Source organism: Motacilla alba, chromosome 9, assembly GCF_015832195.1.
Source record: "Motacilla alba alba isolate MOTALB_02 chromosome 9, Motacilla_alba_V1.0_pri, whole genome shotgun sequence".
Taxonomy (NCBI): Eukaryota; Metazoa; Chordata; class Aves; order Passeriformes; family Motacillidae; genus Motacilla; species Motacilla alba.
In genome coordinates this window covers 2,654,961-2,676,489 of record NC_052024.1, presented here as the reverse complement: position 1 = coordinate 2,676,489, position 21,529 = coordinate 2,654,961, and the positions used below count along the sequence as shown (strand labels likewise).

Below are 21,529 nucleotides of genomic sequence, written 5' to 3'. Positions count from 1 at the left end.
CTTGTACAGGATTTGCCCCTAGAGGCAGCTGCCAAAAGCTTTCTGTCACTGACACCTATGAGCCCAAAGCCATACTTTGTGCCCTTGTGTGCCATTTGAAGACTGAGGCATACTTTCCCATCACTCACTTGTCCTTTGTAGGAAACAATCCTTTTTCCACCTTATGTCATTCAGTTCTGATTCCAGCTGAAACTAAGACCTCGGTAAAGTTTAGAGGCGAGAGAAAACAGATTTGTTTGAAAGCCAAGTTGTGAGCTGTAGTTAGCTTTCGTTTTTGTTAATAGTGACTTCAGAAAATGACATAGACTGGATGGCTTTGGTGGCTATTATCACAATAGCTAGATAATAGAATTTATAGCCTTGTTTGAGATCTTTAATAATTTGAAACTGTTCATCTGCATAAGAGATTCCCAGAGAACTGCAGGGGGCTGGGGCCTGCTGTTGCCCCACACCCAGAACTGCAAGAGAGAGTCCTCTCTCAGGGAAAAGGTGTTCTGCACCTCAGGTGTGACAGAAAGGAGCTCCACAGGTACAAATTCCATTCTTTGTGTACTATAGTGATGCGGTTTTGTACGACACTAATGTATTACACAATCACATAAATAACTGATACAGAGTACATCACTCATGATGACAGAGACACCACCACCATCCTGCCTTTCTCAACACCAGATCAGACTCCAGGAGCTATAGATATTCAGGTCTGAAAGAACTGCAGTAGCCTCAACCATTAGTGCCAGCAAACACACTGCCCTTGTGAAAGCTGCACTTAAATTGCAGATTACCTAACGCACAAAATGAAGGATCCTGCTGAATTTTAAGGGCTTGCATCTTTTGCAGTCTTCTGCACAAAAGCAAGCAGTGTCATTAAGAACAGTGCACTGTGCCTTCCTTTCCAGTCCATCTTCCTCCAGGGATGGGTCTCCTTCAATGCCATCAAGTCGAGGGTTGCTCCATTGGGGTGCCAATGCCAGGTGTGGACGTGCTGTGATGTGCAGGGCTGCTGGTAACATCACAGAGGTGAGCAGGCCTGCATGGGGCAGGCTGCCTCACTGCTCTTCCCTCACACCCTTCCCCAGGAGCTCTCCTGGAGCTGCTGCCCTGCTGGGCATGGTTGCCCCAGCCTGTCAGGAGCCAGTGGCCTGCAGTCAGTGTCCTGTGCCGTGGCTGTGCCAGCCATTTTGATACATACAGCTGATAAGCACTGAGGTATCATAAAGGAAATGGGATTAAAGCCAACAAAACCCTTCTTCCACACTGCTGCAGCGATTATTCAGCCTGAATTTGTGATGGACTCTATTAATCAATCTCTTTGGCTAACTGGGCATTACTCATGGCACAGCACAGCACAGCACAGCGCTCACAGTGACAGAGCAGCGGAGGTGTTACAGGCTTCAGCTTTTACAGCAGGTGTTTACATGTAGCTGGTCCTTGTGGAAGGGCTCCTTACAGGATGGCTGTCCCTCTGCAAACAAAGCAGCACCACTTCGGGCTTCTCCAGGGCTCAGAAGTGCTATGTGCAGGCACGGAATCGTCATGGCTAGGAACCAAGGCTGATTAGTGCCACGGAGAGGTTATGATTAAGCAAGTTGGCTCTGTTATCTCTCTCCCTTTCTCTTGTTTACCTGGGATCCAAAGCCCAAGGCACAAGTGATGACAGGAGGAGAGTGAGGGGAGCAGGGTGGGGAAGGAGCTGATGATTAAAAAACACGGGAGGAATACTCTGAGACACACAGTCACCGTAACAGCAGACAAGCAGACCAGAGGCAGACAACGACAAGCTGACCTGCTGATTTGTTGCCCAGTCCTGGAAAGCCCCATGCACCACACCACTACCGGCAGTCCTTCTTCAGTGAAATGCCAAAAGAAACATCAGCACCACGTTGACGATGATGAGGAAGAGCAGGATGACAAAGACCACTACCCGCTGGGTCTCCGGGTTCATGTTGCAGCGGAGGAAAGTGTGAAGTGCACTCCATTTGTGCCTGCTTCTGTCGGGGACCTTTGCCATGGCTTCAGCCCCCAGGAGGAAAAAAAAAAAAAAAAAAAAAAAAAAAAAAAAAGGAATAAAAAAGCCTAAGTGCCTGCCAGGGCAGGATGGGCAGAGGGCTGTGAACAAAAGCTGCTTGCAGCTCGCAGAAGCAGAAGTCTAAAGGGCTCGGCACAGCCGCAGCCCGTGTGCCGAACGCCCCCTCAGCTCAGGGCCAGCTCGTCAGCAGATCCCCGGCGTTCCGCGTCCCCTGTGCCCAGGGAGCCGTCGCCATCGCTCCAGCAGGAGGAGGACATCGGGTTCCTTGTGGCGGAGCTCCGCAATCCGGCTGCGATGTCGGCTCGGCAGAGAGCGGCGCCGCGATTCGCTGCGCTCCGTCTCCAGGATACACCGGGCCTTGGCAACGCGGCGCAGCCCCGGCTGGGCGGGAGCCGCTTAAGGAGGGTCAGCGCGGGATTAGGCGAGTGCTTGTCTAAATCCTCCCACCCGCACTAAGAGCGGGCCAGCAAGAGGCGAGTCCGGCCAGAAGGCGAACGCCCTGCTCGGGTGAGGGCACGGGCGGCTTCCCGCACACCTGAGCGAGCAACAGGTGCGGGGTGTTGGCAGAGGGATGGGAGATTCAGCCCTGGGAGAAGCAGCTTCTGCTGGGCTCTGCCCTTCGCTTCCTGGCAGCATCCTGGAGCCAGAAAGTCTAAAGGACTTGGCTCCCTCTGCAAACGGCTCCGTGGGCCTGAGTCACTGCAAATCTCCACATCTCTGCAATCAGAAAACCCCTATTCAGCTCTGCAGAGCCCTAAATGTGCTTTTATAGTTTAGCTTTTGCTGCTGGACTGCAAAGTTCACCGAGCACCAAGCCTCCCTGCCTCGGCTGCACTCACGGATGCCCCAACTAAGCACATCTCCCACCCGTGCTGGGCCAGGAACAGAGGGAAAAGGCACTCCTGCTTGGAAGGATCAGGGATAGATCTTGGAGAACACCCAGCACAGGCTCTTCCACTGCAGCCCTTTTGTTTCCTCTAGCCAGCAAAGCAGAGCCCACCTCTTCCTCCACAGCCAGCAGCAATCACTTCCCAGGAGAGGAGGAGGAGGACTCAGAATTCAGATCCTTCATTGACAGGAGGCAGCTTCACATCTTCCAGTTCTCACTTACACCACACATTCCCCCTCGTGAAACTGAGGGATACAAATCCAACAATCCTGATACCAAAATGAGCTCAATCCAGACATTGGATTTAGGGCTGGGTGAGATTGGAGCTGTGTGTGGAGCTGCAGATGGAGGATGGGGTTATCCAAGAGGATGACTCTGCACTTTGCACACACATTTCCAGCATGGCCATACACATTCCTTGGAGCTGGAACCAGAACACAAGGTTGTCCCCCCTAAACACCCCAACTGCTAAACACCTCAGGTAGCCTCCATCTCTGGGAAGGGCCATGTGGGAGCAGCCACGCAACATGGGTACGAATGGAACACTCTCAGCTTCTCTCACAACTGAGACACAAACTAACAAAAAAGCTAGATTTTTCAGGTGTTAGCACATCAATGCCCATAATGTTTCTTGGGGATCTGTACAGCTCCTGAAAAACAGCAGGTAAGATATTTAAATAGGGAAAGGTTTAAGAGTTATCGCTACTGGTACTTTCCTTTAATTTTGGAGGTTTTTCCCCCAAATTGCACCAACCTCAGCAGGGGCTATACAGAAAGGGCAGTCAAAATGTCCATTGTCTCCTTGTGCTTCTGCAATGTTTAAGATAGCTGTCTTTCTTAGTCACAATAAAATCAAATTAAGAATTATTTCAGTTCCTTCTTCCTGAACACAAAGGTCCTACAAATCTCCTTGTCTTGAGCCTAAATGTAGAACAAGGAGAATGATGTGGAAGATGAGGTCTTGTGCTCTCAATGCAGCTTCAAGACCTGTAGGAAAACCCCACGAACAGAGCAAACTGCTAGATCCACAGGCTGCCCAAGCTCACTGTACTTGAGGTTTTGGCCTGCAGTGACTGATAACCAGCTTTAAAGCTGATAAGCTTTAAAAAACTATTACTCCCTGCCATGTGCACCACAGCAGAACACTTCAAAGCTTGCATACTTCAATTTCCTGAGAGTTCTTAAAGTCCACAGTTGACTCGCATCATTGCATTGTTCAACTCCTGGGCATTCTGCAAATCTTGTCTGGCTTTGAAGGCTTTTTATGCCTGATTGAGTTTGGGCATAAGCCACCAAGCAGGATTTGGGTGGGATGTAGATCTTCAGGAGAAGCTAATTATGGTGAATGGAGAGCATGATCACACCCACTTCTCTGAAACCTGCCCAGCAACTACTATCTTCTGTAAGCACCTAGTTACACTGAAAAGAAATGGATAAACTCCAGTGATTCAACAAGGCTAGCAGAACTACACTGTTGGTATTGCAAGGTATGGGGTCGTTTCTAAAATCCATGATAGAATTCTCCACTAGGCTCCTGGAATCTTTGCCACTTATGAACATTTGGAGGTGAAAGCACAGAAAGTCTGTCTGAAGACATCTGAATGGGGAAAGCAGTTCACTTTCTGGACACTGCTCTGAGCCCCCTAGAAAAAGAAGTCCAGGGGAAACTGATGGCAGAAAGAAATTGCAGGGGGAAAAAAGTACAAAATTGTAGTGAAAAGTACATTTTCATCTAACTCTGTGGTATCTAAGAAACTCCCCAAGCCCCAGCTATGTTCCTTTGCTCTTCTGATGTGCAGACCCAAGTGCCCCCCTGCACTGCATTGCCTGGGCACAAATAACATATTTGCCTCATCTTGGAGCATTGCACAATTAATGTTAAGTGGTGTTCACCCTTCTGACCCCTCAGTGAAGAGAAACTGGACAAGGACAAAAGCTGCAGAGTGACTCTAGCTGTGACCTGGCTTTTGTTTCCACCCCCACACAGGGAATCCCCTCACAAGGTCTGGGGCAGAGACTCTGAATGGGGGAGTCACTTCCATGGTAACTCCAAGTGTTTGCACTGGGGGGGCTCTCCAGCTACTGCTGCACTCTGCTAAACATCATGTGGCATTTTTCCATCATGGAAATAAAGCCTCATTCTTATTCCTCACTGAGCAGACATGCTTCTGTGGTAGGTGGCAACAGCAAGAGATGAAATAGCTGGAAGTTTTACCTCGTGGCTTGTAATACAGCAGGGCTCACTTTGTATAACTATCACTGAGGGAGCACATTTCAAATAATTGTTGCACAATCTCCACTGGAATCTAATTTGCAATTGTAATAATTTCCTTTGACTCATTCTTCTAAGAGCCATCCTCAGCCAGGACTGCACCTTGGGAATAATGCTGCCACTCAAAGAGACTAAGAAGTGAGCACATCCCAGCCTCAAAGGCCTGGACACACACAAAGCCCTGCTGCAATTCCAGAAGCTGCTCAGTGACCAAGACTTCAGGGAATGAGCTGTTCAAGAACCCCTCAGTCTAATATTAGATAAAATAGAAAACAAAAGACATGCCTTCATTTTTCATCAAAATGATGCTAAATATTGCCCTGTCCGTACTCATCCCCATGCAGCACACAAGGCCTACGCTTTTGAAGACTGCTTTAGGTGTGATTTTTAGGAGTCCAGGAGTACACAGACAAACCCAGTGTCTACCAGTGAAAAGGGTGTTTCAATATTGTAACAGTGTGGCATTCACATTCTCTGAAAAAATCCCTTTGCCCAGGATTTTTCTCCTGGGAAGCTGAGAAGCCTCAGAGAAAAGGAAAACAATTCTCATCTCATTTGCTTCTCCTGTGTTGTGCTCATGTGGAATGTGTTTGGAGATTGTTTACCCACAGGTGATTGTTTCATTGCATTCTGCTGGGAGTTGTTTTCACTCTTTGGCCAATCAGGGCCAAGCTGTGTCGGGACTCTGGAGAGAGTCAGGAGTTTTCATTATTATCTTTTTATCCTTCAGTAAGTGTCCTTTCTGTATTCTTTAGTATAGTTTAGTATTCTTTAATATAATATAGTATAACAAAGTAATAAATTATCCTTCTGAGAACATGGCGTCAGATGCATCATTCCTGCCTTTTTCGGGGCATCCCAGCAAATACAAAATAACAGCTGTACTGGGAACTGCAAGGCGCACACACACATAAATGTGAAGAAATAAGAACTGCAAAAAGCAGCACAGGTGTACCAGTAGAACAGGGACAAATAACTGAACAGACAAGCAATGAACCTGGATCCATCACGCTGGGAAAGCAAAGAGCTCCTTTCCCACAGCAAGGACACCAAGAGCAGTGCTATGGGGGACCAGCCCCACCTTCAGCACCTTTCCCCTGTCTCCTGCTGAGCAGACTTGGAAAGCAAAGCTCCAAGTAGAACGCTGCACACCATGCTGGAGCACATTTCCAGGACTTCCTATTCTTGGCTTGTCACTAATAGGAATGTGCTTGCTACAAGCACAAGAACAACACAATTCAACTCCTCTTAAAGGCAAAGATACATTAATATTGTGGGCACTAATAAACCATGCTCTGAATATCCATAGACAGAAGAAGAGCTCTTACTGAGTCATATATCAAAACTCTGCCTCCAACAAGGTGAAAAGGATATTATCTAAATATTAACAAAACAGAAGTGCTAGAACTGGAGTCTGGATTGGGCCCAGCTGACACACAGACAGCTCCTGCCCCAGCTGCCTGCTCAGGGCAGAGCTCATGGACACACCAGGCAGGCAGCTCCAAGGTTTGCTGGCTCTGTGTGCGCAAATCACAGCAAATGTGAACTCCTTTACAAGTTTCCCTAAGCTATTCCTAAAGAGGATACCTTCTGAGGCAGCTTTCCTCTCTCTTGTTGCACACTGAAGGCACAGACACAAATGTGAATTTCCCTGTCCCTCTGGGTGGCATCACTGGCTGTTGGAATGCTGGGCATTAAACTGCAGAGGAAGAGAACACGTTCAGCACATCCAGAAACATTTAATGTTGCAACAGCCACTTTCACCTGAGTCCACAGGACTGGATTTTTTCCCCTTTCAACTTCTCTTTGACATAAAAATCACCTAATTATTACTACCCTTTCCATTATAGAGAACTGATGAAGAACTTCTTAGGGAAGAAGCTTCTGTTGATTTTAATTTTTTTAACTGGGTGATAAAAATACTTCTATCTATAACACTGGTGTGATGAACCATTTCAAATGCATCTTTTAAAAAAGAATCCAGGATGAGAGGATGTTCAGTGGATGACAGCTCAGCAGCTGAAAAGGCTGACAGTGAAATTGTGAGAGGGGCAAGCATTTGTACCTGCAAATCATTCCAAGGAAACCAAGTTTCCTTAACTCACACAATTACACTTTTCCCAACATCCAAACTAAGCAACTCTCAACCCTGCTATGCATTGAGTTGACTCAGTAACACTGCAGATAACACCTCGCAAAAGGACAGCATTTCTTTTGAGCCAGGGCCAGAAAACATCAGAATAAGTATAGTTTTTTCAGTTGCATATGATCATGTACTTCTAAAATGGAAAACAGTCTGTCAGAGTTTGCTTTGAATTTTTACAGTGTGTAACACTGTGTTACTAGAGCACAGTTACTCCCACTGCATCTTTCTCTAGCTCTGCATGATTTAAGCCCACTCAGCTTTTACAGCCAGTACTTCCCTGGGCAGATTCCTCAGGCAGTGCTGCCAAAACTTTACAAGCTGTTCTTGTGCTGGAGTACCACAACTCACGAGATAACTCTCAATGGAAAGAAAACAGCCCTGACCATTTCCTTATGGAATGCACAGATTAAGGCTTGACCCTGCTGGGAGACTACAAGAAAAGCAGCCATTCATACTGCCCCCCCGACTACAAGTAATTAAAAAGAAAAAAAATAAAAATAAAAATTAAAAAAAAAAGAAAAGAAAAGAAAAAGAGACAATCTGCTTAGCAACCAGTCTTTTGCTTTCAGACTCTACTAAATCTAGAAAATCTTCCAAATTCTCCTAAAGCAAGTTTTTGGTTTTTTTTTTAAGAGTAGCAACAGCAACTATTCACATGTTTGAAGCATCTGGGAATTACCAGCCTGACTTGGAGCTCCAGTGCCAAGGGAAGGTGTTGGTGCTCATACAATACATCCCACACATCCCGGGAGCTGAGGAGAGCTCCAGGGTGTGCTGGCCTGGAGCTGGGCACGCTTTGGGGATTTTGGGATGGCAGGAGAGGGATACAGACAGCAAAGGCCTGGGAAACAAAACCAAGCATGTTAGGATAGATGTGGCAGAGCAAGGAACAAGCAGGGAGAAGCAAATACAGGCTGGCACAACCCATGCAGTGGCCTAGGAAGGTGAGTATTTTCAGTACAAATTGGACACAGAACAAAGGATATTGTAATAATGATACTCTGAAATTAACACAGGCTGAATGGGGTTTGTAGTAAGGCAGATGGAAAAAAAGGAAATGCTGCATCTTGGAGACCAGCAAGATTAAGAGCCTAAATGAAATATCTAGAAAGGGTCAGAATAGAAAATGACCACACCACTCTTGTTACAAGGCAGAGGAGCTGACATGCTGGCAATGACATCCTTAGTGACTGAGAGAGGAGATGTTTGGGCTCCTGAAATTACTTGAATGCTTATTGGTTTTGTGGTATCCTGATCTGAGCTGAAAATTTGATCCTAGAATAACAAGGAATTGTCATTTGGGCACTATGTGGGCTGGAAGAGAGAAATAATGGAAAAACAGTCAGAGAAATACTCCTAGAAAAGTCAAGGAAAGAAGAGAGGAAACAGGTACAGGTAGAGTTGTGGGACCTGAAGCAGGTGAGGTCAGAGGAAGCTGCATGAAGCCAGTGAAACAGATAAAGTGGATGAGAAGAGGATGAATAACAGTACAAGGTGAATGACAAGGTGAATATGGGAACATGAAGATGCCAATGTACAAAGCAGGAAAAACATTAACAGATAATTCCTGTAAGAATTTCTACAAGAGGTGGCTGGAGAGGGGAGGGAGAACAGGGCCAAGCTTTATTTTTCTGGCTCTTTCTAGACCACTAGTTCCCCTTCTTTGTGGATGTAGAGAAGTTTACAAGAAAGCAATGTAGTTTTGGGCTGCCTCAGATATTCTGTTGAGCCCACACATTACAAAATTACAAGTACAGCATTCCTTTACCTGCCACCTTTAAAATAATGCATTTAGTTGCAGAACAGTGTTCTGACCCTTCTCTTACTGCTCAGCATCCTCACCTCTTACAGAATATACCAGTCTTGAGGTGGCAGAAAACAGGAAAACTGCTGCCAAGTGACAGGTCTCTAAAGTTGAAAACCAGAAAAACTCTTTTCAAGTGACAGGTCTCTAAAGTTCTTCCAGGCTGGTCCGTAGTAATGTTAATTTGGGAGTCCTCCTTCATTGCCTTCTGATGTAACTAAAGGAGCCACAGGAGGGCTGGAGAGAAGAATAAGCTCCATAGATGAGAACAAGTTCCATGAGCATGAGAAAAGCCATAAGAGGATAAAAGATGTACATAAGCTGTGTATAAGAATCAGGCCAGGCATTTCTATGTCCTACATGACAAAAAAGCAGAGCAGAAATTTTACTTGGTCAAGCAGTCTTCTGAGGTGACATCTCCCCTGGTACCTCTGTTTTAGCCAGAAGGCTGAAAAAACACAGCAGAACAATACACCCTGAAGATCAAACCTTGATGTTTTCTCCAAAAACTGCCCCAAAAATTAGTAAGAATCTAAGATACATCTCAGAAGCAAACCTGGTAAGTGGTTGTTAAGATAATCAGCAAGGTGAGTATGGGTTATCAAGCCCCAGCAGTAAATGAACAAGGTGCCCCTCTGCTTTACTAGCAAAGCATGCATTAGGGACAGAGGAATGTGGAAAAAAACAGGACATTCAGTCTGTATTGGATAGCTCACACACCCTGCCTTCATTTCATAAAACCTGTTGACACAGAGACTTGCCAGCAGCAAGTCAGTGGAACAGCCAGAAACAGGATCTTCCCCAGAGATCACAGATAACATCAGCTAGAAAGAGAACTGAAAAAAAACCAACCCCCACAACACCTTTCTAGGTCACTGTTCTCTGTAATCCAAAACTTGAAGGAAGAAGCTGAGCTCGATGTCCCCTGAGGCCTGAGGACAGCCTGACCAGTGGCACAGGTGTGGGCCAGCCCCACTGCTGGGGACAAAGGCTGCTCTGTTCCCTGCCCGTGGAGTCTTCTCGGGGGGAGCAACGGGGTCACAGCAGGAACATTTCCTCCTTTTGCTGCAAGGGGAGGCTGAGTGACCCGGCTCTCCCAGGGCACCGAGGAGGGCTGGCCCCAAGTGCCCCAGAGGGAGGGGGAGCCTTCCCACAAGCCTCAGGAGGAGCAGGGCTGGCACTTGGTTGTTGTTGTTGTTGTTGATCTTTCTGCTTTTACCAGAGTGGGAAAATAAAACTGCAAGGAATATGCCAGTGCCTTCACTCTGTTAAACCATGGCCAAACTTATTGCTAACTCAGCCCCCAGCTTACCAAGTGCAGGACCGGGGGCCTTGGTTCCCTACTTGATGGGGAAGATCTCTTGAAGGATTAACAGTGCTCTTTGAAGGGTCAAAAGAGTCAGGAGGGATTATATTTTTCCACCACTGGGATCAATTGTCTTTGGAGAATTAGGAAAATTCTTCGCAGAGAAAAGCTGCTCCACATCAGGGTTAGGAGAAGAGAACAAATCCAAGAAATGTTCTGATATCAAAACCATGCTGAGAGGAACCTGAGACAAGTATGGTATAAAACGAGAGATATTCACTTCCCTGTCTCCATGCAAACACTTAAGCCTGGAATAACCTCTGCAATAAACTCTACACTACCCAGCATTCCTACTCTCTCACATTCCTTCTTTATCCCCTGCTCTCAGTAAATCTTTGTACTCCAATATCCTCTTGGTTATTGCACTGTTATCCATCTCAGGTGTTTCTTGAGCTGCTAAACTGGGGTATGGACATCCCCAAACCTCTTTTGAAAATAAAGACATTGGCAGAGCAAATTGTAATGCCAAGATTCTGCAAAACAGACTTGTCTTTGCACACTGTCAGGCTCCCGTTTGAAGCAGTGGTAACAGCAGTTTATTACACTTCTGAACTAAAATCTTTGTAGGGCTGAAATATCACAGTGCTTCTAGTGCTCTTCCTCCCCTAAAACAGCGCTGGAGAGTTAGGTACCAAGCCAAGATTCCCTAAAAGCCAAACAAGGAGCTCCTGAGGACAGGGTAAATTCCTTCTTTGTATCAGAGAGAGGGCAGGTTTGAAAGGTTTCCACTTTACACATGGATGGTGAAATCACTTCCCTTCACCTGCACATTTCCTTGGCTTCATGGCACAGACCATGATTAGGTGCAGGTGAGAGCCCTCAGCAGGTAGGACCATGAGGACCTCGAGGGGTTGGAGCCTGCCTTGCCCCATGGGAGGATCTGAAGGTCTCGGTGGCACTGTGGTAAATGGCTCTCAGGAGCTGAAAGTGGCAGGCAGGAAGCCAAGACCTTCTGCAACACAGCCCTTTTCCCTACAGGACACAGTGCTACAGGTTAAAGGAGCCCTTTTAATGGGTTGCCAAAGTATTTATCTTCAGGATAAAGAGACCTCTTGTAAACACACCATGTTGTCCTTAAGCAGTGGGGAGCATCAGACAGAGCTCTGGGAACCCATGGACGTGCTGGATAAAATACATGCAGTCTTTGAGGTGATTTGGCACAAATTACTTCAGGAGTTAAAACATTCTTGGATCATTTTTTCACCAAAGGGAATACTATTTGTGGAGCCAAGCCCCTCTTCCCACCCCAGTAACTGGGAACACATTTAATGCAGACAAAACCCAGACATTTTATGGAGTCCCCTAATACTCACAAGAGATCATTAACAAGCAGAAGCTGTTAGTCTTTACAATCTAATAGCTGACAGGGCTGATGTAAGAACTCCAAAGCCACCACACTGTCTCCAGTTATCTCCTCTGAGTGACGTATTTAGCTCTGCATTACAGCCAGGGATGAAAGTTTGGGCAGCACCTCCCACTCTTCAAACACGTGTGTGTTCATGTGGGGCACACCCCTGCCCACAAAGAGATGAAAGCCAGAGGCTGCCTCTCCTGTTCTGCTGCTCCAGCTCGGCTCCTGGAAGCAGGAGTAAGATTCTTTGAGAGTCTGAGCTCATACCCACTCACAGAATTCACAGAATCACAGAATGACCAGGTTGGAAGAGACCTTCAAGATCATTGAGTCCAACCCAACCCCAACACCTCAACTAAACCCTGGCACCCAGTGCCACACCCAGGCTTTGTTAAGCACACCCAGGGATGGTGACTCCACCACCTCCCTGGGCAGCCATTCCAGAACTTTATCACTCTTTCTGTGAAAAAATTTTTCCTAATATCCAACTTGTATATCCCTTGGCACAGCTTGAGGCTGTGACCTCTGGTTCTGTCACCAGTGCTGCTCGGTGAAAGAGGTACATCCCCTAATGCACCTGCAGCACTGTCACACCACAGAGTTTTGGTTTGGGAGTTAGAACTCTAACAGCCCACCATTATTTATTCCAAAAACCAAGCTAAGCCTGGCGGTTTTTAATTTGTTCCTAATGTGTATCAGATTAATTGGGGTGTTCAGAGAAAGCATGGTCCAGCAAAAAAGACAAATGTTTTCTAGAAATGCTTCTACGTGGATTGAACTCCTGTGGAGTCTGTGCTACAGACCCATGGTAGGGGAGCTGCCTGCCCTCACCTCCCATGGTTGAGAACAAGCATTTGGATGAAAAAGGACTCACTGCATGACTGCAGGTGTGAAAGCACATCCCATTTCTCCCACCTTTCCAAAAAACCCTGACATTCACTCTCAAGACAGCCTTTCCTCAGTGCTAAGTGAGCTGCACTGGCTTCCATCACATTCTCTGCATCTTCTGCCTCTGAGGGAGGATCCCTTGCTCAGGGGATGCCCAAATCCCAGTACTGAGGAGGACATGAGAAAATGGCTCAAAGCAGCCCCAGCTGCCCATGGTAAAAGGCAGAAATATGGCCCTGGAAACCCCTGGGACCACTTAGCTACTGATCCTGGTGTTTGATGAGACATAATTGCAATACAGCATTTGAATATACTGTGTTCCTTTAAATCCATTGCAAAAAGCCCTCTGAAACAACCTTCAAAGTATTCAGACCAGAAAACTCTAAAAACTAAACCCACCAGGCAGTAAAAGAATTACAATTCTGACTCCATACTCTGAACACTCTCATTTAAGCCCTACACAAAGTTACATAAGCACTTGGGACCAAAAACCAGGATCCAGTAAAGATTTATGTCCTCAGGGGAACATTATTTCTTGTCCTTGACAGCACTGAGCTTTATACTGTATCCTGCAAATAAATCATATCTGCTGCTTCTGGAGCACAGCTGTCAACCTTGGCTGGAGGAATACGTGGGACACAAAAGCAGGAATTAGGTCCTCCAGAAGGGGAAAAAAACCCCAAAAAACAACTCAGTGGGTGCTGGCAGGTGTTTGTTAACTGGTTTCTGTTTGCTTTAGCAACATACTCACATTAAGATACAAAAGTGATAATAAATCTCCTCTCCCAGATTACACAAGAATGTTATATATTCCTTCCATATGATCAATCATTCTGTTTTCAGTCTGGAAATCCATGGTGACCACAGATTTTGCAATCTATTCTGCATTCTTTTAAGAAAATGAATGGCAATATTTTATGGCACTATTTTAAAATGTTTCACTCTTATGAAATTTGCCTTCATATAGTACACAAGAGATTTCTATTAATTAGAATAAAGATAAATGCAGTGAAAAAGGCTATGAAGGATATTATTCATGTTTAACAAAATAAAAATCAGTTGTTGTGATTTCATCTGTATTAACATTTTATGAGTTTAGGGGTTTGATTTGGTTTTGCTGTTTTGTTTTGGTTTTTTCCTTTAAAAAACCCAACAGTTGATAAGTCTGTCTGGTTTAAAATTGACTGGTCTGGGAGAAGCACTGGGTGAACCCAGCACAGATCAAAGAGTTCAGCACCAGAGTAATGTTTGAGAGATGCAGTAAGATGGAGAGAGTACTGACACAGTGTCTGCTGCTCTGGGTGTGTGGCAGATGCATTGTTTGTGCCACTTTGAACAATTTTCTGGATTAATTACTTCGTTAAATTAGAAACATATATAATTATTTTGTTAAATCAGAAACGTATATGATGGAACCAATTAGCTTAATTGCATCTTGTCAACAACCACGGGTTAGCTCAAACATCTGTAGGACACTATGATATTGTCACTTTAAAACACAAGGCAGCAGGGGCTACGTGTCTTAGATAAAATCCTGGCCTGCTGAAGCAATGAATTGTGCCTTTTCACATACCAAATTCCAAACTTATCAGGCACATATAAGAGATAAGGAAAAAATTGGGAGTTTTGCTGTTATTTTCTGAACACTTGGAGCTTTGCTTTCACAAGATGGGCACGGTGCTGTTCATGGAGGGCTGCAAGGGCCGTGCTGAACTGCAATTGCATTTCTTGCAAAGCATGGAGCTGCATGGGCCCTGTGGTATTTTCAGGGTCCCCAGATGGAGGAGCAAACTGAGAATCTGACTCCATGTTCTTAGAGGGCTAATTTATTATTTTATATATATTATATTATATAAAATTATTATATATATATTTTATATATATTATATTATATAAAAGAGTGCTATACTAAAACTACACTAAAGAATAGAGAAAGGATACAGACAGAAGGCTAAAGAGTAATAATGAGAAACTTGTGACTCTTTCCTCAGAGTCCGACACAGCCTGACCATGATTGGTCATTAAGTCAGAACAATTCACAAGTTGGATAAACAATCTCCAACCACACTCCAAAGCAGCAAAACACAGGAGAAGCAAATAACAGGAGATAACATTGTTTTCCTTTTTCTCTGAGGCTTCTCAGCTTCCCAGGAGAAGAATCCTGGGCAAAGAGGATTTTTCAGAAAATATGATGGTGATAGGCCCTTCCCACAGTAGGACACAACAAACCCTCAGGACACCTCAGATGTTACCAAGCTAAGAGGTCCAAGCTTCCTCACCCAGGCCAAATACTTACTGGAGAAAAGTAGACAGCTAATCATCACCATGGTCACTCCAGATTTTATGTGCCTAATTCCTCCTGTTCTTCACTTCAGACTGCATGCAACACATTTAATGAAGCTTGAAGCTGGATCTGTGCTATACATAACATTTATGGATAACTGGAAGGACAGAATCACAATGTATTTGCAGTACAGATTTTTCTCTTGCTGCATTTTCACCCAATGATATTCTGGACGCAATAAAATACAAGAACAGGGTCTTTATCTGGAGCAAACACAAAGTAAACGCTACCAAGTACAATTGAAACCCAAAAATCTCTTTTCCTGAGCATCAAGAAAGCATTTGAAAGAATGTCAAACAGATGCCCCATGAAAATTACTTCCCCTGCCTCTTTTCTCATCCCAAACCCTTATTATTACTTTTTGATTGATTTTTTTTGGCTCTTACACACTCTCATGCTGATCTTCTTAGGTGGGCTCTATACAACCTTCCCAGCTTTCTTTCATCCCTCTAGTGTTCTTACCAATAAATTATTCTAGTTTTATGAAAGGTTTATTTTTTATTTCATAATCATTTTCTCTTGATCCAAAATGAACTAAAACTCAGTGGTTGGGTGTTTTGTTCTTCAATGCAACACTTGGTCTGCCAACAGCCTTGAAAATGTATTTCAGCCTTCTCTGTTTATTTGAAAGCTGTTTCTTCCAAGAAGGCCAAGAATAATGTGGTTACCATAGTTTCCTTATCCACAACCAATAAAATGCAACTTGGAATACAATAAAACAAAGCTGAGACTACTCACAAAGTGTGACTGAATGAGTGAACATTGAAATGTTCACCCTACATCATTCCTAGCACTATGGAAAACACTCAGGACTAATCAATAGCCACCTTTTGGTCCAGCAGGGAAGATGAGGATAAGCCTGTCCAACTACCAGCTCTTTGAGATATTAAAATTCCAACACTGAAGATGTCTGCTGCTTTGGAATTCCCATCTCACAGATTTAGTGTTTCACTGCAGAGATTTTGTACTTTTCTGTAATCTCTTGTTCCGGGAAGCTTTGCTGAGGCTCACTGGAACCAAGTGATGGATTAATTACTGCTAGGAACCAGTTGACAAAGTAAATAATGAACTGTTTGTTCTTACAGTTTTTTTGGCTCCTGAACAGGCAAGATGCTAGGGAACAAGCCAAAAATAATCTTTCCTCTTTCAAGTCAACTGGCCAACAAAACCCCACATACACTTCATAGATTATACAAATTACACCTGGTTTGGACACATCCATTTGCTTTCCTGATTGCAAGTGATGGGATTTTACTCCAATAAAATGAACTTTTAAGAAATTAAAGAAAAGCAATTGTTCTCAATATTGATGAATAAAGAAAGAAAGAACCACCACACGCACGATGGTGAGACCTGCTGGCAAGTTTATTCTTTTCCTGATTTTAAAAAGAAGGGAAGGGACAGGATGGGACGGGAAGGGAAGGTTCTGGGAAGGTTCTGGGAAGGTTCCGGGAAGGTTCCGGGAAGGTTCCAGGAAGGGAAGGGAAGATACAGAGGACATCCTGTTTGATGCAAGCACCTGAGTGGGAGGGAAGCAGAATTCTCCTCCCACAGACTCAGTGCATGCTTTGTGACTCATCCCTGTGGTGCCTGGGACTCTCATAAACACACCAGGTAAACATGGAAGAACACAACTCAAGATTTTCTGGTGTTCTGCTCATGTTTTCTTGCCAGTGACACAGCCCAAGACCACTGAGTTTCAATTAAAAAGCTCTGGCCATGGTTCGATAACCCCTGGATGTAAGCAATAGGAAAAGAAAATAAAGCAACTCCCTTCCTTACCCAGGCACACAAGGCTGGAGGTGGGGGTTCTGAGCAGTGGGAGCAGGAGAACTGATGGAAGAGCATTTGCTGTTGTTATTTTCGAAGAAAAGCTGTTACCCTCACTGTGCAGCTTTCTGGAGCTTTTTCAGACCCCAGAAGCACCATCAGTGGGTGTATCAAACACACACACTGAGAGCCATCTAGTTTCAGTTATAGAAGACATTGCACAAGAAAATATAATACTTCTTTCATGCTTGCCTTCTCATCTTGGGAAGGTCATGTGTAGGTAATAGAGGAAAGAGAGAAAGAAGGGTAGGAGTTCAAGAGATCACTCATGTGGTGAACATGCTCCCCTCTTTCAAGTTTACCTCACAGAAAAAGCATTCTGTGTGTAGCAGGATGTCAGTTCTAATGCATAAGAGAAAAAAAGAGTACTTTTTCATGAAAAACATCTTAGATATGTTAGTATGGTGCTTACTGCATTGCTTAAACCAAGTGGTACCTAATTAAACTGCTGATGTCAACTTAATCACTATAAAGCATCAGCACTATAAAAGAAAATAGCTAAAAGACAGGTCTTGCAGTAAGGTAGAAAAATTATAACAGAATTATAAATTCTGTTAAATTAATAGCTAGTCTGTCATTTCTTCTAAGCAAAGCTAGCACTTTACAAATTCCCATGTGAAAGCAATCCTGGTGTGTGCAGTTCCTTAACATAATCTATTCCTAGGTGAAAAACAACTAGCACCTACATAAACATTAAATCTATCCCATGAGAACCAGTGAAGAAAACATGTAAAGTATTTAAGAGTAGAGAGATTTGATGGACAAGTAAAATACCTTTTACTAACCAATAGTTATTTCACACTTATTATTTCACACTTATTATTCCACACTTATTTGAGAAACCAAGAAAACTACTAAGTAATTAGAGTCACACACAAGGTCTGTAAAACTGTATAAAAAGGAGTGAATATGTAAATAAAGAATGGGCTTTTTCCACCATGAAGAAAATGGAGTTCCATGTGATTTATTTCGATAGACAGGTCTTTCACATCCCCAGAGTGAATATACTGGGGAACAGGAAGAAACAGTGAAGACCAAACCTGTATCAAACTTTGCGCCCTCCTTACCTATGAATAAAGAAATAGATAGACCAGGGATTTTTTCAACATTTCCATTATGCCTTCAATACAACTTGCTCCAAGTTTTAACTTGTTCATTAATGTTTTTAATAAGTTCATTAGTGTTTTTAAACTTCTCAATCAAAAATACCCAAGAGGAGAAGCCCTGTGGCTCTGCATTGCCTTGGGGACAAGGCAGCAGCCCCTGTTGTCACCTGCCTGTAAATGGTGCCCACAGTAAATGACATTTAAAGCCCCATCTGCTGTGCCATGACCAGCTTGGCTGTGGTTCCAGACCCAGACCCAGCAGCCTGGCCGTGGTTCCAGATCCAGACCCAGCAGCCTGGCCGTGGTTCCAGACCCAGACCCAGACCCAGCAGCCTGGCCGTGGTTCCAGATCCAGACCCAGACCCAGACCCAGCAGCCTGGCCGTGGTTCCAGATCCAGACCCAGACCCAGCAGCCTGGCTGTGGTTCCAGATCCAGACCCAGACCCAGACCCAGCAGCCTGGCCGTGGTTCCAGACCCAGACCCAGCAGCCTGGCCGTGGTTCCAGACCCAGACCCAGACCCAGCAGCCTGGCCGTGGTTCCAGATCCAGACCCAGATCCAGACCCAGCAGCCTGGCCGTGGTTCCAGACCCAGACCCAGCAGCCTGGCCGTGGTTCCAGACCCAGACCCAGCAGCCTGGCCGTGGTTCCAGACCCAGACCCAGCAGCCTGGCCGTGGTCCCAGGCCAGCAGCACCCTGCTCCATGCTGGGGCAGGAGCAGCACCCACCTCGTTGATGGCCAGCTGCTCGCCGCCGCCCCCGGCGTGGCCGTAGCGGTGGTTGGAGCTGCGGAAGTCCTCGTACAGATCCTCCTCACTCCCCACATCATCTGTCAGGGCTGTCTTGTCCAGGCCTCCATCAGTGATCACTGCAACAGCAAAATGCACACATTGACACACAGCACAGCATTCAAAAAAAATATCAATAATAAAAAATATTATTTCTCCACATCACCCTATATATAAAATAATTTTTTAATATAACATTTCGAAAATTTCATCTACATTTAGTTCTGTTTCTCTTCAATTACCATAAAAATATTTTTCATTTACAAAAACAAAACATAACCTATTATTCCATCAAACATTAAAAATAATCCATATAATTTTAAAGAACTTACATTATTAATTCCTAATAATAAAATAATTACCCATATAAAACACACCAAAAATCATTTATCCACCAATATAAATCAAAATATAAAAATCTTTTTAAACCTTAAACTTTAAAAAAAACTAGGATGGCAGCTCACTGAGGCAAGGGGCACCATAATGCAGCATAAACAGAAAAAAGACAAGGAAATTATAGGAAATTTTGGGCCAGAATTCCACCCTCATGCAATTCTCCCTCATGGAGAATTTTTCTCCACTCATGTTTAACCCTCATAAATGATTGTGTCTTTTTCTAGACTGGAAAATATGATTTTAAAAAACTTCAACAACTGCTGCATGTTGCAAAGAAAAGACTGAGCAAGAATAGCAAAACAAGGTCTGAAAAAAGGCACAGGGCAATGATGGCACAAGTGTGATTTTATTAGGGCCTAGCAGGAAACTGGACTAGGTAACAAGCAGCTCATGTGTGCCACTTCATATCTTGAGGATTATGATTTACCAAATCCTATCAGGCCAAAGGAAATCTCAACCTTTGAGAAAAAACCTTCCCCTTCCTCTTTGTCCACACACTTATTTGAGAATCCTTTTTGATGCCTAAAAGGGTGTTTGCTCCAGAATTATCCAATATTACCAAAAGAAGTCCATTCTGCTCAGCACAGCCCCAAACAAGCTACAGATAATGGAGGATTCACAGTCTGCAGCTACAGCAAACACTGAAATCTCAAGCCTGAGAGAAATAAAAATATGGCACTTATACTCCTTGCACAGAAGAAAGTGTCACTTCATCTGTTTCATGGGCAGGATCTTTTTCCTAAAGTCTCCTTGAGGTATTAGCAAATACCCTACAGTGGCATGTGTGACATTCATCCCAGCCCTGTACTGGTTACTGAACATGAACCTTCTGTTCTCAAATCTGTGGAAAATGACAGTGATTAAAGAAACCACTTGCTGACATATTCATCTGGATTAGCAACTGCTAGGGCAACGGTTTCCATGACAAAGCAGTGGGCTTGACAAAGATTCCTGTGCACGAAGCAAGTACCCACACAGACATGGTGCAGAGAACAGCTGATATAAATTGTAGTTTCAGTAAATGGACTTGACACGGCTACAGGAGTAAAACTGAATGAAAACACAGACATTACTATCAGCACACCTGGCAACAGTCTTGGCTGTACAAGTTACATCATGTGACCCTCCAAATTTTTGCAGAACAGGTGAAAAAAATCTTTTGAGCTTGGCCTTGTAGAGCTTTAATAGGGAGAGACTCACAAACCTGGTCTTGAGCCCTCCTTTCCCTTCATAATGCAAGTGCATCTTGTGCACCTAATTGTGCCATTGGGTCAAAAAAAGCACCCCATGATTTATTAGCTTATTATTACCTGAAACCAAAGCTGCACCACATTAGCACTGAATGAAATGCTGACAGAGGTTCCAGCCAGAGCTGCAGAGTTTGTCCTCAGCAACTTTCAGTACATGGCATGGTTGGTTATGGCTGCACAACCTGATCTATTAACAGTGAGGTGTAAATTCAGTGTAGCAGCTATCAGTTCAATGCAGTGACCTGACATCAAAATGACGAGTATGAGCTATTTTTAAACTAAATACTTGCTTGTTTATGCTTTGAATTCAATAACTAGGCACAACACAGCAAAGATTCTCTGAAGCTGGGACTGCACTTGGTATTGATGGCAATTCAGGACACAGAGGTGCCCATGAGCTTATGATTAAAGCAGAGTTTTCTGAGCAAGTATGGAACTACCCAACCATTCAACTTTAAGTGACATTTCACAAAAAAATCAAGCATTCCCCTAGCTTTGCTCTGACACCTCACATCGTTCATTATACAGAAATTCTGCACTCGGTATGTGCCAGAAGTATAGATTGCATATAAAGCAATTCTGGGGTTAAGACCTAGTCCATTAATATAAAACTCAAAACCAGCTGGAATACCACTGATATTATAATTTCGTGCAGAGTTACTGGAACTTTTAAAACTAAATTCAAGGGCATTAAAGGTATCACTTTTTGCTCATACACTGTCTGAAAAACCTTTGATAGTAATGAACAACTTCCAGTGTGTTAGTGTAGCACAGAAACAAATTAGAAATGTTTTTCAAGAACAAATAAAAATAAATCATTTATAAGAAGCAAGTCAGCAGTCACTTAATTCAAAACTCTTCTGCAGCCCTCTGATCTCATTCTTTTCCCTTATTTTTACACATGGCTTCATTGCTTTCCCCTTACACATCTTATGCTATTTTCACTGCTAAACAGAAACATTCAGCTTGAAAAATGTTTATTGGCATCTTTAAAGCTTTTGGTTCTTGCCCCCACGTTTTCCTATTTGTTCTCTGATCTGTGCTTAGATGAAAAAGCAAAAGCTCCAGG

General features: G+C 44.1%; 1 protein-coding gene across 3 annotated transcripts in view; it reads right to left on the bottom strand.

Moving 5' to 3' along the window:
* Positions 1-21,529, bottom strand: part of ARHGEF4 (Rho guanine nucleotide exchange factor 4) — a 227,025-nt gene that overhangs the window by 38,582 nt on the left and 166,914 nt on the right. For 2 of the 3 annotated variants that reach the window (XM_038146005.1, XM_038146006.1), the window contains one exon: positions 18,755-18,894. In XM_038146005.1, coding sequence (XP_038001933.1) covers positions 18,755-18,894 — 140 coding nt within the window. Of the gene's footprint in view, positions 1-1,786; positions 5,614-18,754; positions 18,895-21,529 lie in introns of those variants that run through there. The other variant, XM_038146007.1, reaches the window with a different exon arrangement.